The sequence below is a fragment of the Microtus ochrogaster genome, chromosome 5 (assembly GCF_000317375.1).
Source record: "Microtus ochrogaster isolate Prairie Vole_2 chromosome 5, MicOch1.0, whole genome shotgun sequence".
Classification (NCBI taxonomy): domain Eukaryota; kingdom Metazoa; phylum Chordata; class Mammalia; order Rodentia; family Cricetidae; genus Microtus; species Microtus ochrogaster.
In genome coordinates, this window is record NC_022012.1 from 4272372 (window position 1) to 4299302 (window position 26931).

Consider the following 26931-nt stretch of genomic DNA (forward strand, 5'->3'; position numbering starts at 1 on the left):
GCACCCTTCAGCAGCAAGTCTGGGGCAAGCAGGAACACCTTAACTGTTCAGACTTGTTACTGGAGTCTTGAGTACTCCTTCCATGTTAGGGTTCCCTGTAATCTATAACATCCCTAGACTAGCATAAATTTATAATTGAGCATCTTCTTTTAGATCCTCCCAAGGTCAATTATTCTAGCCTATTTCTGTTTTACAGATAAGCCAGTCTCAAAGACACAAATCTGGGTAATTATTAGCTGATTCTCAGTGGATGAATATTAATGCTCTTAACTATAATGCTTTGAGTTAAACGTGCTTTTGCTTTGCAAAAGTTACTCCACCAAACACATGCACAGAATGGGGATCATCTAACTCATTGCCATTGCAGTAGCAACTCAATTTACTCTCAAAGACATTGTAAGGCACTGTTTTAAAACAGAGCAGAATTAAAGCACTTTTTTCAGCGATACTTACAAGAAACAACTAAAAATAGATATTTAGAAATCCTTTTATAAATCCTTCGTGAAGTTAGAGCAAGGTTGTAATACTCCATGAGTATGTGTGTAGCAATTATTATGTGCTTCCTATATGTAGATTCATGCTAAACGTTCTCTTGTATGATTTCATTTCCCTCTGTCTTGAACACAAAATTAGGGTAATATAAATGAAGAGTTACCATATACAAAAAAAAAAAAAACGTTTCAATAAAGATTCTCTTTAAGCACCCAGATAAATACTCATAAAGCTTAGGAGATTATATGGTTTCCTGTGGGAGCAGAGGGGAGGGATTGAGGGCTTTCTTTTTCAAATGTGTGTGTGTGTGCATGCGTGTGTGTGTGTGCATGTGTGTGCGTGTGTGTGTGTGTGTCAGAGGACCACTTGTGGAATCCGTTCTCTGCTTCCACTTTTGCATAGATTCTGAAGATCAATTCCCACTGTCAGGCTTGCACATCAAGCTCTTTAACTACTTACTGAGCTGTCTTTCTGGCCTGGAGCTGGTATTTGTAGGTTCTAGAATAATAAGGGAAACTTCAGGGAACATATATGCCCATCAATTGGCTAAAGGGCAAGGAGGTTTCTAAGCATGGAGGAGAGCTGTGAAGTATACACACTCAGGGAAGACAGAGAGTTGGGGTTTGGGTGAATTGGCAATCAGTGAGCAAATGCAAGTGAGGGGATAGAAGCTAGAAGTTTCTAGAAATTAGAGATAACAAGAAGAACTTCAGTGGTTTGGTGAAATTACAATAGAGCTGGACTGTGAGTTAATTAAAGGCTGTGTACAAGCCAACAGGGCCAGAAGGAGAACAGCAAGACAGTTAACTGAGCTTATGTGAATGGCAGCTCTGGCATCACAAAGTACCTCCTCCTTCCCACTCCCTAAGTATTGTAGGCTCCGCTGGACTCACCTCATCCCCACACAGAGGCAAGCTGTTCCTCCCTCCTTGCTCAGGAGGGAATCAAGCTGCCTGTGCGACAGTTAGGAAGTGGTCAAGTCAGGTTCCAAATCCAGATGGTATGCTCCAGGTCTCAACCCTCAACCACACACTTCCTTTCAGAAATGTTTGTCAAGTGAGGAAACATCTAGAATGCTAAACAAGGATATAGAGGATGTAAAGCTGGGGCACGTAGAAATGTGTGGTAGAAAGATGTGCACCACGCTCACATTTGGTGAGGAGGCCAGAGGAAAAGGCATCCCCAGTGTGGGGAGGGTGAAACGGGGAAATGGGTAGGAATCACACAAGGTCTAGCAAAGAGATGAAAAAGAAAAACACCTGCCAGTAACTGGTTTTATGGGAGAAGTAAGAATTTCTTACTGGCTTTCTCTGTGTACACAATGACAAGAAAAATACTAGGCATTCAGTAAACAAATATTTTCCGTATGAACTGGTCATCATAAGTAATTATTGCTGCACTCTCATTGTTTGAATGTTTGATTATGTGACAAGATTGCTAGTATAGATATTCAGTGTGATATGATTGAGCAAATACTATAACATAATTAAAATGTATTCTTTATAAGACTCAAGTCTACATAACATGGATGTATTTGTAATTGTTTTGTTATATTATAACATTTTAGTTTAGGTATTAATTATTCATGAATTAATTACCCGTTGTAAATTAGTTCCTTACTGAGTACCTGTCATGCCAAGGCCCTTTGATAGGTACTGGTGTGAGATTAATAAAGCAATGTACATATAACTGAGCACTGCTTGAGCAGTGATATTCAGAAAACGACATTCCATCAATACCTGCTCATAACTAATTCCATTTGTAGTGGTTTATTTATGTGGTGGTTGACTCCCTGAAACACTGGCCCCTTATCAGAAATAAGGGCATTTAGAAATTGCTGAATTAGCGAAGAACTATCATGGGTAGGCCACAGTGAAAACAGGACATAGGTGTATTGTGTTTATTAAGAAAATGCTTCAACTGGTGAAAAGAATTGATGTTTTAAAATACGACTGACTTAGCATCAATTTCGTCCTCGGTACAGTTTAACCAAGAGGACTGGTAGAAGTGTGTCCACACCACCTGCATGAGCTGCATTTTCTCGGCCTTTAAGTTCAGTTCACTTTATCTTCTGTACTCCAAAACTATCCAACAATCTCCTCCAATGTAATTTATGTAACCAGAACTTGGGCTCTTGAGAAGATAATTCACCAGTTGTATTTGCTTTAATGTGCTCTCAGAAAGAGGTCACCCTTTGGCAGTTTTCCCATTACCCTAAAAATAAATGTGTAGTAATTCACTGGACTTCATTTCCAAACCCACTGCCAACTTCTTCCCAAGTGGAGGTCATTCTGTCGAGCCTGATGATGAATAAACATGGTGAGAGCTATGATGCAGTGAAGTAAGGAGGAGATGGAAATATAGCCTTTAGTGTTACAGGTGCCAAAGGGTCATTAAGAATGGTCAAAGATATAACTGTTAATTTTCTCCCATCGCTATGATTCTTCTGTGTCTCTAACTCAGTGTATAATATTTTAAAGCATTAAAACATAAATAGTACCATACTTTTTCATATAATGATGTGTGTATATGCATTTTCATGTGTATGTATATGTATGTTAATGGATATATGTATACTATATATATGCAAGCTTCTGTATAAATGTGTGTGTGCATGTGTATGCCTTTATGGGAATGGATATTCATGTGTATATACATACATGTGTATGCCCTTGTGTTTCTGCATGTGCATGTGTGCATGTGTATCTTAGTCTTGTTCTATTGCTGTAAAGAGACACAATGAACATGGCAACTCTTATAGAGGAAAGCATTTAATTTGGTCTTGCTTGCAGTCTATCATCATCATCATGGGGAGCATGGTGGTAAACAGGCAGACATAATAGCTGAGATTTCCATATTTGAATGCAAAGGCAGCAGGAAGAGGAGGCAGTGGGTCTGGCTTGAGCATTGGTAACTCCAAAGCCCACTCCCAATGACACATTTATTCCAAGAAGGCCACACCTACTCCAACAAGGTCACACTCCTAATCCCTCTCAAGTAGTGGCACTCACTGATAGCTAAAGCATTCAAACATGGAATTGGCCTATTGGAGCCATTCTTAGTCAAGCCACCCTTGCCTCCATACGTGCATGCATGTGTGCTTTTATTCATATATGCATGGGATTTGTGTACACATGGTTACATAAGTGGCTACTTGTGTGTACATATATGTGAATGGATGATGCATGCTGGTGTGTGTTCCTGTGTGCATTCATACATGTGTATGGGTTGAAGTGTATGTATATGTTCATACACATGCATATGTGTTTATACTTAGGTGTGCTGTATGTATGTGTGCATGAATGTAGGGGTGTATGTGTGAGCATATGCATACAGTTCTAAATTTGTCTTTTAAATTCTCTATAATGCTTTGTAGAATGAAATTCCTTCTCTCCAAGCGTTACCGAAGTAAGCATTTCTTGTACTTTGTAAATTTCTGTTCCAAATTCTCCAGGATTTAAATTATTTTAGTGAAACCTCTAATACACTAAATTCCACTGCCAACACTATTTCGTTCACTCATTTACTCATTTCAAAGTTATCTGCTTTTGCTACATTTAAAGATGGATTGGGCTGGGACTACAGAGATGAATACGTATGTAATCCCTGCCTTGAACCACCACAAATGTAAGAAGGGGAAACTCAAATGCAGCAACCAAATGTGCACACACATGCCATGCATGCATGAGTGGATGCACACAAGCATACATACACATGCATAAACACAAGCACATACCCATATATGCATGTGCACATGAACCTGCACTTCCGCACACACACACACATGCACACACGTATTTACACAGAAGCATGCACAGACATCCACATATGCAGTATATGCACACACATTGGTGCACCCACATACATGTGCACACATTGTACATATGCGCATGTGCACACACGTGCGTGTACACACACATTATTATATGGAAAGACTGTGAAAATGTTCTGGAATGTAATATCCTGGAGTTGTCAGAGACAGCACCACATTGCAGGGGTCCAGGGAATGCAGGCTATCCCACTGCATCATTCGATGTTACACGAGGGTTCACTCTTCTAACAGACCCTGCCTGGGCACCAGTCGAACACATATAACTTCTTTATGAACCCAGTGAAGTTTGAAGTACTATATTATATCTGTTTTTTTTCCAAGAAATGCACAAAGAATTGCCATTTTTCATTAAGTCTAATTCTAATGTGTGTCTCTGTCTTTTAACTCCAGTTCTTTGCCTATTTTGCATTTGAACAAATACTAATTACATTTCAGAAGTAAACGTGCTCTTCCCCAGGAGACGGGGTTAGAGCTGTGTTCCTTAACTCAGTGCTAATCCGTTTTCTGCTCAGAGCAGTTCTGCATTGTGCTGTTTATTTGATTTATGCTTCTATTCCAAACTTTATTTAAACAAATGATTCTAAGCCAACACACACACACACACACGCACACGCACACGCACACGCACACACACACACACTTCTGGAACAGGAAATCCTAAAGTCCTTAGTCAAGTGTTTAATGCTGCCAGAGCAAATCCTGGGCAGGTCCTTACTTTGTGAGGACATCTTTGACATTTGTGAACAGATAAGAGGACACTGTTTGGTCAAGATTTAACATGAGAACTCTCCCATAGTCTAGTTGAACACACACACCGACATCTGAAAACCATTTCTGAGACAGATACCTGTCTTTTGTTAGCAAAATAGTGTCTCCATTGATCTTAATTAAGACAGACTTTAAAATGGACACATGGTTTTATCCCATGCTTTTTCAGACCCAGTCCAGCTGATGAGTTCCTGATAGAACATCCCCATTGTCTCAGTGTGTGGGTGTACCCCTCGCGGTCCTGAGTTCCTTGCTTGTGCTTCCTCTCCTTCTGCTCCTGATTTGGACCTTGAGATTTCTGTCCGGTGCTCCAATTTGGGTCTTTGTCTCCTTTCATTGCCTGATGAAGGTTAATATTCAGGAGGATGTCTATATGTTTGTTTTTGGATTCACCTTCTTATTTAGCTTCTATAGGATCGCGAATTATAAGCTCAATGTCCTTTATTTATGGCTAGAAACCAAATATGAGTGAGTACATCCCATGTTCCTCTTTTTGAGTCTAGCGGACAATGAGGACTACTGAGAACTCAAGAACAATGGCAATAGGTTTTTGATCCTACTGCATGTACTGGCTTTGTGGGAGCCTAGGCAGTTTGGATGCTCACCTTACTAAACCTGGACGGAGGTGGGGGTTCCTTGGACTTCCCACAGGGCAGGGAACCCTAATTGCTCTTCGGGCTGAGGGGGGGGACTTAATTGGGAGAGGGGGAGGGAAATGGAAGGCGGTGGCTGGGAAGAGACAGAAATCTTTAATAAATAAATAAATTAAAAAAATTAAAAAAAATATTCTTACCTGGAAATTATACCCAGGCAATCACAAAAAAAAATGGACACATGGGTCACTTCTCTTGATTTTTAAAACTTGTCATCATTTAAAGCATTTGAAAGTCACATAGGAAGGTGGTGGTGTATCTCTGCAATCCCAGCCTTAGGGAGACTAAAGCAGAAAATCTATGTGTTTAAAGTCATTCTAATCTACAAAACAAGACCATATTTCCTAAAAGAAGTAAGTCATACATTCCGTACTTGTTCAATATCTACCTAACAACTTACAGAAGGGGAATAAATACAATATTTACTGTTGCTGCATGAGTTCACACAATTAAACATTGAATGCATGCTCCACTTAATTTCTCTTTGGGAAGTTTGTTCTTTTCAATGAACTATGCTATGTTATTTTATAATATGATGATTCTTATAAACTCCATCTTCTTCCTTTCTTTCTTCCTTTCTTTCTTTCTTTTTAATTTCTATAGACTAAAGAAGAAAAATTTCATGCTCACAAACTTTATCTACTATTAGGTCAGTTTTAAATTCATTTCATCTTAATTGCTGCTACATCTGCTCTTTTCTTGACTTTTTTTCCTTACTAACCATTTTTTGGAGGCACATTATACAATATAATCATATCGTCTTTAGGAACACATGCATAGACTTTCCATTTTTGTTATTGTTCCATGATCAAGGAACAACATACAGGATTATGTAGATAGCATAAACAAAATTATAGAATGGTTATAACTAATTTTTAAATGAAGGGACTCTCCTGAGCTCATTTGATTCACTAACACATGGTTAGCCACTATAGTAGACTGTGAGGCAGACTCTCTTTTTCTCCATATATCTATGGCTTTAAGGAACAGCAGAGCTGATTACCTCCAGAAGGCCTCACCCTCTGTGTCTGTGGATACTGTCTCTTTAGTAGAAGAAGACAGAGTTCTTGGTGCTAAAGAGATTCAAGTGCATAGGGGAGTGGCCAATTAACAAGTGGTCCTGCAGTTTGGTGGAATGGCTGTCAGTGAAGTGGCCAGAAAGCCCAGATGGCTAACGTTACTGTTTTTATATGGTAGAAACCATGCTAAATACTTTAAATTATGTCTTCTATCCCCCACAACAATCTTTCAACAGAATTTACCATTCCCACTTCAGAGGGAAGTGGGCCAGGCCTCAGAACTCATGTCAACCAAGTCCGCCAAATAAGACAGAGCACTGGATGAGCGCACTCACTTCATCTCACAGAAGCAAAAGGCAGGCTTTAGGGCGTCCCTCCCTGCACGTCCATGTGTCTCTTTATTGAAGCAGAACTTAAGAACCATTAAAGTCATTTTCCAATGCATCTTCTGCTATTGTTAACTCAGAGAAAATATCCTCAATGGGTTGAGCTAGCTCCTATCTCAAAAATGAAGAACAAAGTAAAATTGAGCAGAGAAAAACCAGGGAACCCCAGGTAAATCAATCTACCAATCTTCTCTGCTGAGCAGCAAACAGAGACCAACTGTTTAGGAGTCAAGGAAAGTCTCCACTGATGTTTAGGCATGGTGTGTGCAGCTGGGACCGGGCGCATTTGGGCTCCTGCTCATTGGACCCACGTTTTCCAACTGTAAGTTGCCTGTTTCAATAAGGAAATCTATGGAAATAGTTGATGAATTAATAACGCTGATCTGCCCGGACAAGGTATAGTTTCAATAGTAATTGCTTCCTGCGCTGTAAGGAATATCTTAGGGAATGACTGCAAAATCAGAAGTGAGATGCTGGTGTGATCCAAAAGAGATTTCAAGTTGAGGTTATAGGTCACTAGGTCACGTGACATGGAAGTGCACTGACTTCCTCCTTCAGAGAAGTTAGCTGTTGTGGAAGGCAGCTCGGGGCCTTACAGGAGCCACTGAGGTTGATTTTAAGCAAAAGATGCAGAGAAACAGTAGGATGTGGAGAAGTGTGAGCTACTGAAGACTCTCTCAGCACACAGTCACATCTCCTTTGCACAGTATCTAAAACTGGCTTTTCAACTTAAGGCCAGGACATCTACGATGCTGGCCTTTTCTATGCTGACAACTTTCTCCATAGAATGGCAGATACTGGACAGATCACAGACACAATATGACTTGCAGACAAACATAATATTTTTTGTTAGGAAAAAGAAAGTATCTCCACATTGGGAGGCATCTTTGTTGTCTAGAGAAGGTTTGGAAAAGCAAAAGTACCTGGGCGTGAGTCCCCTAGACAGAGAAACTGTAAAGATCAAGTGCCCATGGTTACATGCTTGAACACTTGTAAACAGACATTCTAGATTGCTAATCTGCCTAAGAGTCTCAACAGTTAGTTCATGAGCAAGTTTAACAATAGTGACATTTATTCAATACTTCCTTCATGCCAGGAAGTTTCCCAGGCAAACAGTGTGGAAGTGGCAGAGCTGAGACAGGAGCCAGAATCTTCTCTCCTGTGATGTCACACGTCATCCATCTGAGAGTGTCAAGTGTTCATCAGCGTTTGTAATAAAAACTCGTTGACATCAAGGAAGGTGCAGGTTGGATAACTGAATATTTAGAAAGAAAATTCCCCAAATAGGAGGAGATATTAGTGTCTTAACTAAGGATCTTTCCCTGTAAGGAGTCCTTTCGTTCTTCATGTTGTCTGGGAGACTCCCTTCCTTTCCCTCCCCTCGGCTCCCCTCTCTTTTCCCACAGAGAAGGCTAACTGATAAACAAAATGGAAAATGCTGGCATGTGTTACCAAGTAGATTTTTGTAAAAGACTTGGCTCCACCCTCCTCAGCAAGTGTCCAAAGCTTCATTTGTTCTAACCACCCAACTGACCACTTTGCTACAATCCCCCATGATTACACTTAGTGTTCATTGTGATGCGACAGCTTCAAATGGTCTCATCTCTATCCTTGCTTCCAGGTCCTGCTCTCATCAACATCATTCCTCTCCACAGCCCTATCCCATGCCCTTTGCTCTGCTTCTGCCGACAGACAGTGGCCTCCAAGTCCCCAGATAGTCTCATTTTCATATTCTGCTGCTGTCCTCACAGGCTTCCTTGACACCTTGGGAGTGTCTCCGCTTCTCCACAGTGATCTCACTCTTCCTTCTCTAGTTTCTCTTCCTAGCATTTCCTTCTCACCCAGCACATTCTGGGTACCAGTTCAGACGCAAGAACTGAGTGTGTCAAGTGTTGGTGACCTCCAATTTTATTCCGTGTTCATTTCTGTGCCATACTAGCAGATTGTGTATTTTAACACTCTTTTCAGTCATCAGCACATTAGATCCTAGAAGAGCATACTTTAAATGCATTAAGTGGAAGAAATAGAAGGAAAATGTGAAGAATAACCTTCCGATTGCTATAAATGAGAACAGCATCTGAGAAACAAGAATTAATGTCAGAAGAAAAGAACTGAATGAGTTTCAAAGATGAACTTAGATGAGAGAAATACACCAAACAGTAAGGTCCAAACCTCAGTGATGAAATTAAAATCTCTACTGGGGGCCAGAAAGAGCAGAAGATGACCCTAATTTCACAGATCTCATAGTGAGGGTGTTATTTCAAACAGGTGAGAAAAGAGCAAGCCTCTGGAAATTATGCCATAATTTATTGCTAATGCTACATGTCAGTCATTGTGAAAGTCTCCCTCTCATTTAGCTCCTTTCCTCAATACGGAGGCTACGTATAACATTCATCTTCATCGCTCCATTGCATATGGAAAACAGACTAAATGGATCATTTTTTATGGGGTGGATACTGATTGAACTGACTTTGGAAATTTATTTGACTGCAGCGAATATGATATTTTCACTTTGTAGTTTGATAACAAGCCTGGTGAACAGAAAGTCAATATTTAACTCATTGAATAATAGGTCTCTGAAGAAGATAAAAACCAAATGCAGTAAAAGCATTCATTAGTTATAGAAAACAAACTTCTGGCATATTTTCAAATGGGATTATACAGGCAAATAGTAGATAGTAAATAAATATTTGCTTATTGAACCGTCAGAATTACTAATGAACATCTGGACCATGTATGTTGAGGTGTTGCAAAGTTTATTTGCATCATTGTACATTGAACTACTGTTTTCTAGATAAAGAACATGAAAGCATAGGAGATTAAATGAGTTATTCAAGGCCATGGGTATAATAAGTGGGAGAAATTGGAATTTAGATAGCAGAAGTAAGTTTAAGAACTACGTAAAAATCATATTTAAAAGAACAATGGGACTTGGTGTGTCCTAGGAACTTTAAAATTACTGAGACCCCAAAGATTGTGTGTATATAAGGATCATGCCAAATATTGACCACATTAGAAACTAAAACTGATATTACAGGGGTTGGAGAGATAGCTCAGTGTGTAAAAGCACCTGCTATTCAATCATAGGACAGGAGTTTAGATCCTGGCACCCTCGTGCCTCTGGCAACTCACAAATGTGTGTGTGTGTGTGTGTGTGTGTGTGTGTGTGTGTAACTACTACAATGTAGGCCAGGAGTGTGCAGGGCCTGTGAGGGTCAGAAGAGGGCATTGACTCCCCGAAAGTGAACTTACAGTGTGAGCCACTCAGTGTGAGTGCCGGAAAAACCACCCCTAATCCTCCCAAAGAGCAGAAGTCACTCCTAACCACTGAGCAATCCCTCCAGGCCTGTGATGATATATATTTTATAACTTCGATTTCTTCATTAAAAAATAATCCATGAGTTATTAATTGTCTGAGCCAAAAATTCAGTGATGAGAATAGCAAATAAAATTGTCATCATAGGTGTCTCTGATTATTACTATATTTTTTCACGTTTTATGAGTCTCTGACAGGATACATGCACAGCAAATCCCACTTGTTATTTTTAAATGAAATTGACATATACTCATAAACCAAAAGAAGAATGGCATTGTTTTATAAGTTTTTAAGTAGTTTTAATATTGGCCTTTTGAGGACAGCTGGAATCTTGTCTGCATCCACATTCAGTCTGCAGTTTGGCTGAAGCCTGTGAAAAGGTGACCACACAAGGACACACAGCTGGAAGATGGATGGTGTTTGGATGGTCTTTTAGCCATCACAAGTGGAAGCTATTTTCTTTGAGACTGAATCCGGATAGTTTTCTACTTTTATTATCCTTTCTGATTTTTATCTCCTACAAAACATCTCATATTTCTTTCTTCCAAAAGGAAATTTTCTATTTTTAAAATACAATTTATAATTGAAATATTGAACTGGGCAATTTTTTTAAATTTAGTTATCAACTTTCAAGGCCTCCAGAGTGTGTGTACCAGAAACTCCTAGAGCTTTCCAGTGAGTTTTGTGTCTTTCTCTCACTTTTTCCTTTTTACATTATTATGATGTTTATACATCCAGTGTGTTTTAATCCCTTGAATTTGTGTCAGTGTCATAGTTCACTTTCAGTTGCTAACAACATAATACACAGGCGGGATGAGTTACAGAGGAAAGGGATCTATTTCTAGCCCATGGTTCTGGTCCAAGTTGAGGGGATGTTCCCAGTTCCTTCTTGGTTTCTGAGTTCTGAGGTGGTAAAGGGTACATGTTGAGAAAAGGTGCTAACCTGAGGCCCGGAAACTGGGTGTTACAGCAAATCCTCTCCCGAGATAACCCATAAATAAGTTATCTCATTCTCCGAAACCATCAATGACACTCACAGGTTAACTCACTCTTATGAATCACACACCCTGCCTGTTCCCACCTCATTGCTGTCTCTTAATGGTATTAAACATTAGCATGAGTATTTGAAGGCACAAACCACCTCTAGTGCATAGCACCAGTGTGACTTTGGTACACTTTTCTCAGCCTTCCATAAAGTCAAATTCTCTGCTACTAGAGGTCATCCCATTCTCTGTCCACTACTTCATCAGCAATTTCTCAAAGGGATACAGGTTATTTTGGATGAAAATATTAGTCTTGAATACTCTGGTTCCTGGTGTCTACTGCAACCAACACTTGGGCAGACTAGAAAATATGTTTTGAGAAAATGAGAGGGCCAAATATGTGTATCATGATTTCACAATGCTATCCTCCAGATAGATATTTCAGGACCACATAGTTCTTCATTTTGAGAGATGTTCTGTCCATTGTTGGATGCTTGGTAAGGTGACTGGAGTCTCCTGCATAAGCACCTGTCTAAGTATACCAACTAAAGTTGTGTTCATTCATTGTGGAATGCTTGAAGAGGGTTGAGAAAATTGCCTCTAGCTTCTCAGGTTTCTCTTAATAGTGCATTACGTTTAAATTCTACAAAATATCCTTTAGCTAAAAAATATTGATAAATATTTATGTTTCTAGTAACATTAAAATAAACACTGTATTGTTTCTGGTTTGCACATTTGTGAGCAAATAATTGTTGAATGACTTAGGGGGAAAATGGCTTGTGTTGGCTCACAGCCTTGTAGGGCTCAACAGATGGAAATTTGGCCCAATTTGGGAACAGAATCATGGAAGCAGGAACACATAGAGGAGTAAGCCCTTCACCTCACAGAAACAAAAAGGAAAGGGCTGGGGAAATTAAGCACAACCTTCAGAGGTGCACTTTTTGCCTGCTCCCTACAGCTTCACCTCCCATTGTAACCAAGATTCTATATTGTCTTGGTTTTTGTCCTAGACAGTTTACCTTCTCATTCAAAGTTTGGACATGTCTGTGAACTCATTGTCTTTGTCCTGGTGCATTTTCTAGACCTATTTTGTGGCTAAAGTAGCAAACCTCTTTAAAAAGAGTTCAGTTTTTGTTACTTCCCTCAAGCCTGCCCAGATCATGTCTTAGTCTCTCATCCAAGTCTTTTTTTTTCCTTTAAAGAATTTACTCATACAATACATAGAGATAGTCTTTGGCCAGACACTTCTAGTTGCAAAAGTTCTAGGTCAGTCAGAAAATCCATCTTGAATAAAGAGTGGAAGGTTACAGCATACATGCAGAGGACCTGGTGCGGGCCATGCACACTGCTTCAGTCTCTATTATTCAGGGGGCCTTGTTCCCCTGGGGTCCTTCATTCCTTCTGACTTTTACACTCTTACTGTCTCCTCTTGCATGAGCTCTGAGAGTGGTAATTGATGGAGACATTCTATTTAGAGCTGAGTGTCCAAAGGTCTCTCCTCCGTGTAATGCCTGACTGTCGGTGTCTACATTTGTTTCATCTGCCGCAGGAAGAGGCTTCCCTGTGATGGCTGAACAAGCACTGTTCTGTGAGGATAGCAGAATGTCATTAGAAACCATTTTATCACCACATTTAATTTTTCTTTTTCTAGATCAGTAGTATTTAGTTTTCTCCTAAGTTCCTGAGCTATCTACTTTCAGTTCTTGATCACCCGATCAGTGTTGGGTATGGACTATATCTGGTAGAGTGGGCCTTAAGTCAAATAAGTTATTGGTTGGTTACTCCTACAAGATTTGTGCCACCATTGCCTTAGCATATATATCCTCATACAAAAAGGGTTTATGTTATTCTTCTGATAGAATGCAGAATACCTTCCTGTAACAAAGCAGCTGGGACATATGGGTGGAGCTCTATGTAGGCACCAGCTGGACATCAATACAGGTGTTGTCTTCAGCAATGGGGCCTTGCTGTCAGTTTGTGAAGAACAACCCTATGGTCTTGGCAACAGCTTGGATCATTTGGAGATTCCCATGGGCCCCTTTGGCCAACAATTTAATTATATGTAACTCAATCCCAGTATTGGAACTTTCATTGGGTGACAAGAGATAGCCAATGTGGATTCTGTCTCCCCCATTATTTGTCAATTTTATTTAGATCACTTTTATATATGTATATACTTTAGGAAGTTTCTTTTGTATTAGGTGTTTGTACTATCCTTCAAATTCCCTTGATTTTAGTGTCTCTCCCCTTATTCCCTCCCACTTGCTATGTGTGCGAAGATTCTCTGTGTCTCTGATTCTAGTGCCCTCTCTTGTGATCTTCTCCTTCTGTTGGTTCGTCCTGTCCAACCTTGGTGTGATGGATTTTGTTTTATGTTATTATATTTTATTTTGTCATATTTTTGAATGAATTGTTACCACTAGGATAACTATTAACAACTGAACTGTCACTTATCCCTGCTGGGAGAGGAACAATGAGTTTTCTCCAGTAGAATGACAGTATATCAACAACTCCAGAAGAGGCTTATGTCTAGTAGTAGTTGACAAAAATATAATGGACACAGTTTTTGTGTATGTGCTTCTATTTTGTTACAGTCTGGTGCTTTTATTTTTCTTTTGTCTTTAGGGTATGTCTTTCTTTCGTTTTCTTAGTTTGGGTGGTTTTGTTGTATCAGATTTTTGTTTGTTTTTTGAGAAAGAACTTAAAGTTGGGTGAGTTTGGAGAAAGAGAAGATCTGGAATGACTTACTTGGGAAAGAAGAAACTGTGATCAAAATATATTTAAATTTAAAAGTTTTTTTAAATAATAAAAAATAATAAAAAATGTATCATAATAAAAAATGTTTTAGATATCTACTATTCTCTATGTAGATAGAGTTTTTAAGATGTGGAAGTGTTGTAATACAAGCAGTGGGGCTGCATCCCCAGCAGCCCAGCCGCCTGCTAGCTTATGCCCCGAAATAATTACACGGACACTGTATTCTTTTAAACATTGCTTGGCCCATTATATCTAGCCTCTTCTTGGCTAACTCTCGCACCTGGACTAGCCCATTTCTAATAATGTGTGTAACATCCCAAGGTGCGCTTACCTGGAAGATTCTAGCCTACATCCATCCTAGGTCGAAGCTTCATTGCGTGTGCCCGGGAGCGGGGAGCATGGCCTCTGCTCCAGAGAGCAGAGCTGTCGAGTCTGAGCTCACTTCCTCTTCCTCCCAGCATTCTGTTCTGTTTACTCCACCCACCTGTGTTCTAACCAATAAAATGGGCCAAGGCAGTTTCTTTATTAGCCAATAACCTTCCTCCATCATGAAGGAAATAAACACATAATCAATTGTGGGAAAAAGAGTGAATAGGTACATGAAAACCCAGAGCTGTCTCTCACTTCAAAACGCATGTTCCTATCCATCCACCCACTGATGAACACACACACACCACAAAGAGAAGCTTGCTGCCTTATAAATCTAATTCATGATGTAGTACTATAAAAGGCAATGGATTCTTTATAAAAATGTTATATAATAAAAATTCTTGAGGGGAATAAAAATGATTGCTTTTATTTTATGTATTTATGTATTGCCTGACAATACATAAAACTTTTTAGGTCTTATTGTTGTGTATGACTATATTCAAATGGCCATAAGTGAAAAATAAGCATTAAGATGGATATATTTATCCAACCAATGTTTATCAAGTTCTTATTATACAGAAATGTTAAAGTTTTAAAAGGCCAGCTTCTACTGGGAAAAACAGGCATGCAGACTTTATGAAATGAGCATTTGGTCCACAGAAAAATAAGTAAGGTTTTCTGGAATCAGCCAGGTTAGACCAGCAGGGGAAGAATAAGTGGAGCCTTGAAAGATGAGTCAGAGGAGGGAAGGTGGTCACAGAAGCATAGAGAGTAACTGCTTAGACAGGGACACCTGGCATATGAGACGATGAGACTCTGAACATGAAAGGGCATTAATAATTTGAAAGAAAAGAGGGGACCGGGGATAACTTGGCTGAAAAGTGCTGCTGCATAAGCATGAATGAAGGCTTGGCCATGTATGGGGTGTGTGCCTCTCATCTCAGTGAGGAGGGCAGAGCTGTGTGGATTCCAGGGGCTCTATGACCAGCCAACATAGCCTAATTGGTAAGCCCAGGTCCAAATAGGAAATCATTTCTCAAAAATGAGGTGGACAGCTCCTATGGAACAACACTAGAGGTTGACTTCTAGCCTCCACACCTACTCAGCTGCACACATGCATGGAGACCTGCATAGTCACACCTGTGCACATATGTGGGGGCACACACATGCACACACAAACATACAAAGACACGCACTCACATCCACCCATGCACAAAAGAATGCATACAAAGAAAAGGTATATTATATGTTTCTACTTCCTCCCATCTTATCTCATTCAGAAGTAAATGATAGATTTCCCCAGGAGAAAGAACTATCAGCATGTTGTGTTATACACTTCTTCCCTAGGTTTCAACAGAGGCAGATACTCTGATCATTAATTGGGAGCTAAACAGTATCTTCTATTATGACATGCATCCAGTAAATTCCTGTTACATGTATGTGAGTAGTTTAGTAGACTGCCCTTCTATGGACTTGCAGAATGACCATGTTATATTGGACTGATGGGAAGCAATGCTATACACAGAAGCCATCAAAATAAGGAAGCAAATATGTCTGAGCATGATGCACTCTTAAAAACAAATTATAAGCTGGGAAAGATTGTTGGTAGAAAAGTGGAGGCAATAGACATGGTACCGGGCTTCCACCTCAAAGTTCAAGACTGTATAGATTTCCACAATAAAGTTGGTACAAAGCCAGTTCTTTTATTGATTTCTTTTTAAACCTAAACATGTACCTAAAGGAATGGCAGCTGTAATGAAGTCCCTTACATTCTTAATGGCTGGAAGTTCTGAGCAAGCATTGTGCTACAGAAGCAGTGTCCAAACTCCATGCATACATCACTCTAAGAGAACTCTTGGGACTGCATGGTTGCTGTTTCTTTAGCCAAACAAACTGCATAGAGATTAACCTGTAGCTACCTTCAGTCATGCTGTGTCTGCTTCGTGATTTGGATGGCCCAGCATTTGGTTCCAAAGATTATCATAATTTAGAATGAGTTTCCAGATACTACAAAACAATTCAGACCATTTGTGCATCCATCCCAGTATTCTATGGGTGTCCACTGGGGTGGCACAAGACAGGTGATGTGAGTTATGTCAACCCCTTAAAATTGTGACTTTATGCCAGTGTGCTCAACTATCAGAAATGCCCTGTCCCACTTGATTATAAATGCTGAATTACCCAGATCTTTGCCTCTCTTGATATAAATATTGATTTCAATTTGATAATCCCAGCTTCCTTCTTTAGGTGTAAAGAGTTGTTTAAATATTTTTAACACTTACCATCACCTTGTTTAGGACCTGAAGTCACAGGTGAGGTATGTCTCATTTCCAGGATGTATGGGTGGCCATCAAGAGGTGGGGGGCATTAACTTCATGTTCAATGTCTACCCTTTGACTTGAAGTCATTAGAACTTGTGAATAACCTGTACTTTTTCATTTTTTTAGGGCAGCATAACTATTTGTGTGCTGGAAGAAATGACTGCATTGTTGATAAAATCCGAAGAAAAAACTGCCCAGCTTGTCGCCTGAGAAAATGCTGTCAGGCTGGCATGGTCCTTGGAGGTAATGTTGATGTTGTCATCAATCGTATAGTAGTTTATATTTCTATTATAACATTGAGTCAGAAGAATCCCAACTTTTCATTCATCTTTATTCTTGTTTTTTCTCTTTTTTGGTGGTGATCATTCATAGTCCAGTTTGATACAATCCTGCTAACTCTGTAGACTTCCAGCATGCTAAATTCTGTTGGGAAAGGACCCCCCCCCATCCATCTGTGTTGTATATTGGTAGACTTTATGGTAGTGTCTGGACCTTTCTTTAGGTAGTATGGGTTGGAGTCTAGGCTCTGCAAGTGATTTTAAATAATTCACCAACATTTTGGGGGTATTAGTCTCCTAAACCATAGAATAGAAGATCAGAGATCTCTTTAAATTTAGAACTTGATTCTGAAAGTTTGTAAGATGCAGATTAAGAAATAACAAACTAAATCAGGTTGCCACCATTGACTAAGAATCCATTTCAAGGACATACAATAGTCACTCCCTGTCTGTGCTTTTGTTATTGGACTGCCTCTGGCTTGTAATAATATAGCAGTAAATGCAGTAGAGTAGGACCTGTTAGATGACAAGTAGCTAAGCCGAATGACTCAAGTTCAAATGCCCATGTGGTGGGAGGGGAAAACCAGCTTCCCAAAGTTATAGTCTGTTCCCCATATGGGCAGTATAACATATGTGTGCCTGTGTCTCTCTCTCTTTCACACACACACACACACACACACACACACACACACACACACACACAGCTAACTGTGTTAAAGTCATGAACTAGAGAGACAGTAAAACACTTGTGTTGTAAATTTAAGTACTTGAGTTTAATCTCCAGAATCCATCTTTTTTAAAGACCCAGATGTCACTGAGGCTCGGTGGCTAGCCAGTCCAGCCTACTTGGCAAGTTCCACAACGGTTAGCAGACAGTTTCTTACAAGAAAAGACAGAGAAATGACACCCATGGTTGTCCTCTGGCCTCCACAACTACACGCACACGAATACGTGAACACTCTTTCACATACACTTGCTCTCACGCACATACACACAAACATTTTAGTGCCAGTCTTTAAAATAATAATGAGCTTATCCTTTGAAAATTTCATGTGTTTTGGTCATATCCATCCCTCTATGACACTTCCTAGACTTACCCTCAAGTCCTACCCACACAACTTCTACCCCTTTCGCTCTCTAAGAATAAAATCCTGTGGGATCCAGTCTGTGTTGGCTGACTTCTCCTGAGCACAGGGCCTACCGTGGAATGTAGCTGATAAACCCAGTGTCATTCCACAGGGAGGGGGATAGTCATGCCTTTCACAAGAATGTCTACGAATCAGTTTTGTATATAGCTAAAACCTGTCAAGAGCACAATGAAGCATGTATTACACCTTGAGATTAAAAAGTTTTCTTCTTCCTGGAGCTGCCTAAAGCAAGCTTGCTTGTGTTCCCTCAATGTTCCACATTTTTCCTTTGGGATATGTTATTTTTAGACCAATATTCTTCAAATTTAAAACCTCACCCAAGTGTTATTTCCTCCCTAAAAATTTTGCCAGCGTTCTTGGGCAAAATTAACACCCATTCAACATGCTGGCCACTTTGCTGAGCTGCAATAATTCACTGAGTTGCCGCATTCTTAGTATTTTATGGTTTCGTGATTAGAGACTATTTTCTCCAGGTCAACACCCAAGTCTCAAGTGTATCCATACAATGCCTGGCTGGGGAAGTACTTAGAGGCCATGACTACATCAGTACACCCACCTTCAGTACTTCTCAAGCCCTGAGCCTCACGTTCTGCCTCTTCCCTTTCCAACTTTTTCCTCACAAGTCTTTGAGACCTCCCACACTTTCTCACAAGTTACTCATCTTGCTACAAAAAGGGCTTGGAGATACTGTGACCCCTTCCTGGCTCCAGCACTGCTTTTTTCTATGGCATGGTTGTCTTAAAGAACAGTAGGATCTCTGATATAATGATCTTCTTTCATCAAGATTATAACATTTTTATCAATCAATTCTTTGAGAAGTTCATAGTGGATTTTGTTCCTATTTAACTACTCCTCCTCCCCCAACATTTCCCCCTCACCTTACTCAACGTTGTGTTCTCTCTCTCTCTCTCTCTCTCTCTCTCTCTCTCTCTCTCTCCTTTAAAATAATTCCCTGAGACCAGTTTGCACTGCCCACATACTAATAGATATAGGGCCATCCACTAGACCCATCTATCAGGAACTTTAACCTGGAATTCTCTCTTAAATGCCTTTGAAATATTCTTGCCTTTGGCCACAGATTAGAAATGGCATTCTGGGCGAAATCTTCAGTGTATGTGTGATGCTGTGGGGTCTAACCTAGGGAGTCTCATGCTATCTCAATGTTCCAGTGTTGAAATAAGAGTGGCAGGGCTGCGTCCCTGGCATCCGGCCGCCCACATGGCTAGCTTAGCTTATGCCCCGAAATAATTACACGGAAACTGTATTCTTTTAAACACTGCCTGACCCATTAGTTTCAGCCTCTTATTGGCTAGCTCTTACATATTGATCTAACCCATTTCTATTATTCTATGTAGTCCACAAGCTGGCTTACCAGGAATGATCTTAACCTGCGTCTGTCTGGCGTGGGAGAACCATGGCGACTCACTGACTCAGCTTCTTTCTCCCAGCATCCTGTTCTGTTTTCTCCGCCTACCTAAGGGTTGACCTATGAAATGGGCCTAGGCAGTTTCTTTATTAATAAGAAATCACTCCCACATCATTTCCCCTTTTTCTGTTTAAACAAAAAAGAAAGGCTTTAACTTTAACATAGTAAAATTACATATAACAAAACAGTTATCAAGTAAGAATTACAGTTAAAATATTTATATCTATTTTATATTTTATCATAACTAAGGAAAACTATAAATATCTATCCATTCTTCAATTCCATTAAAGACTCCAGAAGGATATAATATTATCTAAGCAAATAAGAAATAAAGACAGAGACATCTCGCAGCCTGGACAGTTACCCAAAGTTCCTCTGTACCGTTGGAGCCCACAGGGAGAGGCGAGCAGAGTCTCGGCAGTGCTGAATGGGAACCTGCTGTGCGCAAGGCAGGCTACCCTGTTATTTACCAACGCTTCCCTCCGGTGACCAATCTCGCTGGCAAAAGCTGACTAGATCGAATTCCCCATGCAGCGGTGGCTGAAGGCCCTTTGACCCGGGACCCGCGGAGGGGAGGGGGGGGCTGAGGCCACCGCCCAGGTCCTGGTGCGGGTGCAGGGCAAATCTGCCACAACGTTGGAGCGCCAAATGAAGGCGGATCGGATTAATACAGACAAATTGGTATAAATTGATACAACTTTAATGTAAATAGCACACTCACGCAACCGGAGTTCCAGCGATGCACAGAAACAGGAAACAGGAAACGGCTGCAGCGTCTGCATGCCCCAATTTAAGTAAACATTTGCCCGAGGCCGTCCCGCCCCCAAAAGGTGGGCTCTCTATACATTCCAGCCTCTGCCCTGCCATCCAAGCTTGTAAAATCTTTCCGTGTCCTCTCTATACAAGCATCTTGATAGTTTTCCATTATTCAAGCCATACCCTAACAGCTCCATAATAACCACTCTATTTTCACAATTTTATCTTATCACTGTTTTAGCTTAGATCCTTCCATCTTCTGGCATCTTTCTTCCTTCACTCCCCTTTCTCCCTCTTTTTTGATAGCAGTAGAAAATAAGATTTCTCACTGTGTACAATGCTTGTCTTGCAAGCGGGAGAACTTTTGAGTTTGATATCCAGAAGTCATCTTTTTAGAGAGACTGGGCAGTGTGCTTGGGTGGTGAAGATGAACGTGGCACTGGGGTATGATGTCAGGCAAGACCCCTTGGCACTCTCTGGGGCTCGAACAGGTACTGTCTCACAAACTTCAGTCCTCTTGGGACTTGTACTCTGCAGTGGGGTAAGTGACACATACCAGAGGACAAAGATTCTGTGAACAACGTTGAGCAGGTGGATAGATGCATGCATATCAGGAAGACAGCTTGTCCTTGAGCCTCGCTCCAGTCCACATCTTTATCTGACTTAGCTCTTTCGGAAACAATGAGTTTCATGGTGGTAGCTTTCCTAAAGCAGAGTGAATACATTCCAAATAGCTTAAACATGCATTCAAGGTACTGCCCCAAACAGCTTCTGTGGCAGAAGTGGTTTTCACTCCTCCGGAGAATGAATGGATCAGACCAATATGGTTTGTGGAGTGTGTTACACACCGTGCTTAGAGCTGTCCTTGCTGATCCTACTTTCAGAACTGTCTAATATCTACCAAAAAAATGGAATGGAAAAAGTGCAGGTCTGAGTCTGGAGAGCATGGGGCAGAGTCCACCAGGGGAAGATGTAGAGAAGCCAGGAGTATACCACAGCCTTTGTGTGATCTAGTATCAAGAGATCTTAAAGTGGGGAGTGAAGGGCAGTAAAATCCTCCCAGGCCTACTGTGGACCACTTGCTAGAGCGCCTGGCATCTTTCAGAGCTCCTCTAGTCAGTGAGGCCAGGTAAATGTGGTCCTCCTCTACAAATGGGTTTTCTCTACATGCTAGGCTTCATGTAGCTTTCTCTACTCCCATTTGCCCTACCTCTACAGGAAGGCAGCATGCTCAACCCCTGTGCCACACCGTGTTATGCTAAGAAGGATAAGGAGAGGGTGAAGTCTGAAAGATATGGCCCAAGTATTGAAGAAGAGCCCCAGAGTGTGAACACTTTATAAGAGAAAAGGGGGGATGGTGTGAATAAAGGAAATAGTGTATATCTGAAAAAGGACAATGCTACACATCTTTGCGAGGATGTTTCTAGAACATAAGTCAGTGGAATGGGAAGAAGTGAAGCTTAGGAGCCATCTTGGAGCATCAAGAATCTTTCCATTCAAAAGACAGTATAGAAGTGATCTTTTCAAACAAAATCTCCTTGGTCTGCCTATGAATAAACCCCCTTTTCCCACTCTGTTGAGTCTTTCATCCCTGAAATTCCTTCTCTCTCCTCAGTTGTCTCCACCTCCGCTGTGTTCTGGGTCATCTTCATCTGTGTCTGCATGTGATTTGCTTCTTCCTGCCTTCTTTCTCTTCCTGCTCATGAACTCTGACTTATATTTTATCTTCAGTTCAGCACGGGGAAAGGAAGGATTCTGTGCCATGGTTGTATACGAAAGTAGCTCCAGACCATAGATAGCAGCAAGGTCAACTTGGAGAAAACCCGTGGCAGTTGCTTCAGATTTCTTTATATGTCTCCTGTTTGTGGGTGAAACTAGTTCTACAGCTGCAGCCTCAAGGGTTAGAGAAGCATCTTGAGCTAGGAGCTTGCTGGCCAAGCTTCCTTGTCAGTACTTCTTTTTGCCTGTCACTGACTCCACACTGTGTCCCAGACCTTCTGAAATATTAGAGAAGTTAATCACCTTGGAGAGTGTACATCCATCAGTAAACTACTTTTATGTGTAATGGTCTTTTGAGAATGAAGGGAAACTATTAATATTTAAAATGTGACAATAAATATAAATGAGAACTTTTACAGCTAGCTGCCATGCAGGTTGGATCTCCATTTTCTTAATATAAAGATGCAAAGTGACCAAAACAAACATATAGCCTTTTGGGGGATGTTGATGAAAGAGTAAGACCTTTGTTGTGTCGTATCTAATGCAGAAACTCAATAAGTTTAGGTAGAATAAAGACAGGGATTAATCCTTTAGGGTGGTATTTAAAGTATGTTTGCCTTAGGAGTCTCCACTGCTTACTCTGTCTTTACCCCAGAAATAATTAAGTATATACTATCTTTCCTCTTTAAAAAAAAGATATTTTCAACAATATTCCAAACCACCACTGATTGAAATTGTTTCAACTTAGTTTATCTGTCAAAACAATATATTGTCTTTAGAATAATTCAATCTCATAATGTGGACTAACCTAATACAGCATTTTTGGTTTGTTGTTGTTTTTGAGTTTGTGTTTTAATTATGTTTCTCTTTTCCCTGTCCTTTCTTAAAGTCTCCTCCATACTTTTTTTCAAATTCATGGTCTCCTTTTTTCAGTAATTGTTATTGCATCCATATACGTATTTGTATATACATATATCTTTCCAAGTATAATCTGTTAAGTCCAAATAGTGTTACTTGTCTGTATGTTTTAAGGGATGACCATTTGATACCAGACCAATCAGTGTGCTCTTCCCTGTGAAAGACCACCTCTCCCCACTCCCAGCTTCCTTCAGTTGTCTAAAGTTCTTTTCATATAGTTGAGGCCTTGTGAGATATTCCACATCCAGTTGTCAAGTTCGTTATCATCATCTTTGTTCAACTCATGTTCCTGCAGTCATGTTGATGGGACTTTATGGGTGTAGCATCTGACGTCACTAGGAGACACAGTCTCACAGCAAACTCCCTGGTCCTCCAACTCTCACAGTCTTTCTGTTCTTTCTTCTGCAATGCTCCTTGAGCCTTAGGTGTGGGAGTGTTTTGTAGATGTACCCACTGAGGCTGGGCTCCTCTGCACTTTGGTTGGCTGAGGTCTTCTGAAATGTTCTCTGTCTGTTACAGAGAGAAGTTTCCTTGGTGATGGGCAACTAACACAGAGTACACCTAACTGTGGCCATAAAGATAAATGTTTACAGATTGTTGTTAGGGATTACACTGGTATAATAAATTGGTGGTTGTAGAATCTCTTTCAATAACCAGGATTTTACTAGTACTGAGTAGTTAGCTAGGTTTCCAGTAGCAGGCATAAAACATTTTTAGAGAAGAAATTTTGGGGTTAAAAAACTCAGTATATTTCAGGACTGTATATTTAAAAAAAATCATAGAAATATAGTGGTGGCCTAAGAACACTACTAAGAACAAAAATACAACAATAGCCTCCCTAATTATATCATAAGTGGATGTGTACAGAATTTTCAGAAAGAAGTGGTCAGTACACTTCAGGATCATGGGATTTAAATATAAGTGAACCTTTCTGAGAGTAATTGACTGGAATCTGCAGAACAAATAATCCAGCTCATGTCACCCAGAAAGAAGGTCATTCGTGCAAAGGACTAGATTCCTTGTCATCCATCACAGTTTAAATTCAACTCAAGTTTCCCAAGTAGAGGAGGCCGTACTTGTGAGTTGAAGATAATGTGCCCACTTCTGACTGACATCAGGGTAGTTCAGAGCTGGCTTCCTCCACATTAAGAGAATACTATGGAAGTAATTACTTCTTACACACTGCTGAAGAAGGACCTGGCACCCTCCTCTTTCCTTCCAGCCTTCTTTCGTTTCTTTTTTCCCCTCCTCCCCCTTTCCCTCCCTCTCTTTCTTCAGTTACATTTGTCCCTTCTTCTTAAGATTTCTCCTTTCATATACAAACCTTTGGAATAAAGGTGAAATATGAAAGGCAATTCTTGTTCAAGATTCAATAAAATCCTATGGGGAATGTCAGAAGAAATATGGTTTTGACATGTCAAGACAGAGATTCTGTTAATAGACTGTTTGTTCCTATCTGCTCCAGTGACTGTTCTCATCCTAAGAATGATGTTAAAGTTCTTTGGTCTTTCCAGTGCCTGGGATTCTTGATGTTATGAATCACTTCCCTGGCTTTTCACAGGTCACAGTGAACTTTTACATTTAGTACATTGCTGTGCATCACTAAGTAGGAAGATAGTTCCACCCCTAAGGATGGTGATATAACTTCTCAGAAGGGTTTCATATGTCTGACTTCTTGCCTTTAGAATGCATTTCTGTATAATGACTCATGACTCTCTTCCCCCCCCCCCGTGTCTCTCTCTCTCTCTCTCTCTCTCTCTCTCTCTCTCTCTCTCTCTCTCTCTCTCACACACACACACACACACACACACACACACACACTCAGAAAGGAATACTGTTCATTTACATTTATGGAAAAATTCTCGTCACAAATAAGAAAATCTTTACATGGAGGAATAATTAAGCAAATATGTTACTAATTAAATGAATAAGTAATGCTTGCTAGAAAGTTTTTTGTAGCTACACATGTTGTTATTTTGCTTTTGTAGGGAGTCATACACTCAGTCTTCTTAAGTTGTGTGAGGAAACAGTTTCTGGCCCACTCCCTTCACCTCTCCTTCACACGCAAGTCAACCGCACTTCTCTTCCTGTAGAGAAACGATGCCCTGGCTGAGGACCATGCATTGTATAGTAAAAGTTTTATTATTTCTTTGGCATTTTCCCCAATGCTTCACCGCTACACTTTTCCTTGAGAATCCTACCAATCTGAATTCAGCTCAGAAGCCGAGAGGACTGTTCTGACATTCAATTATTATAATAAAAACGGAAGCCACACCCCCTCTTCATGCAAGATCATTGTGATAGTGGCTACCTCCTTTTTCTCTGACCTTCACCCAGTTTTCCCCTCATAGACAGCCCCTTTTCCAGGCTTTCAGCTCACATTTCAGGAGCCCAGAGCCCTGATCTTGCTCCTCATCCACTGCCCTGAATTCTTCAGCTTTGTGTTGTCTTCAGATCACTGTCTAGGTGTGCTTGCTACACCCTCCCACACGTGTGACCCAGAAACCACCCTTAGCGTTTCAGTCTCCCTTTTCCTTTATGCTTAACACTCTTCATTTCAGAGCTACTTCACCACTGCTGACTAGAACTGCTTCTAGTGTCTACCAGAACCCTATGAGATTTGTCTATTAAGCGTACTTTGTACCCCATTTTTTATTGGACTATTTGTTCTTTTGATGACCAATTTCTTGAGTTCTTTGTATATTTTGGAGATCAGCCCTCTGTCTTATGTGAGGTTGGTGAAGATCCTTCCCATTTTGTAGGCTGTTGTTTTGTCCTGTTGACTGTATCCTTTGCTTTACAGAAGCTTCTCCATTTCGGAAGGTCCCATTTATCAATTGTTGCTCTCAGTGTCTGTGCTGCTGGGGTTATATTTAGAAAGTCTTCTGTTCCATAGCACTCAAGTGTACTTCCCACTTTGTCTTCTATGAGGTTCAGTGTAGTTGGTATTATGTTGAGGCCTTTGATCTATTTGGACTTGAGTTTTGTGTATGGTGATAGATGTGGATCTATTGGCATTCTTCTACATGTCAATATCTAGTTTTATGCTAGCACCATTTACTGAATATCCTTTTCCCCCATTTTATATTTTTAGCTTCTTTGTCAAAAGTCAGGTATTCGTAGGTATGTAGAGTGGTATCTGGGTCTTCAATTCAGTTCCATTGTTCCTCCTGTCTGTTTTTATGGAAATACCAGGCTGTTTTTAGTACTGTAGCTCTGTAGTAGAGTTTGAAGTCAGACATTGTGATGATTCCAGAAGTTTCTTTATTGTACAGGATCGTTTTGACTATCTGGGTTTTTTGCTTTTCCATATGAAGTTGAGTATTGTTCTTTCAAGGTCTGTGAAGAATTTTACTCAGATTTTGATGGGCATTGCATTGAATTTATAGATGGCTTTTTGTAAGATTGTCACTTTTACTATGTTAATTCCACCTACCCAAGAGCATGGAAGATCTTTCCATTTTCTGGTCTTTCTTCAAAGATTTAAAGTTCTTCCACTTGTTTGGTTAGAGTTAATTAAAGATATTTTATATTATTTGAGGCCATTGTGAACCATGATGTTTCTCAGATTTATTTCTCAGTCCATTTTTCCCCTGTGTACAGGTGGGCTACTGATTTTTTAAAGTTAATCTGAAGGTGCTTATGGGTTATCAAAGTCCCTTGGTAGATTTTGGGGGGGTCACATGTGTAAACTATCATATCATCAGCAAATAGTGAGTTTGACTTCTTCTTTTTTGATTTGTGTCCCCTTGATCTCCTTTTGTTGTCTTATTGCTCTAGCTAGAACCTC

At 40.3% G+C, this 26931-nt stretch overlaps 1 protein-coding gene across 1 annotated transcript in view; it reads left to right on the forward strand.

Moving 5' to 3' along the window:
* Pgr (progesterone receptor) overlaps positions 1-26931 on the forward strand; it is a 63673-nt gene that overhangs the window by 5253 nt on the left and 31489 nt on the right. Inside the window, exon 3 of the mRNA XM_005346791.3 lies at positions 17023-17139. Within this exon, the coding sequence (XP_005346848.1) occupies positions 17023-17139 (117 nt within the window). The remainder of the gene's footprint in view (positions 1-17022; positions 17140-26931) is intronic.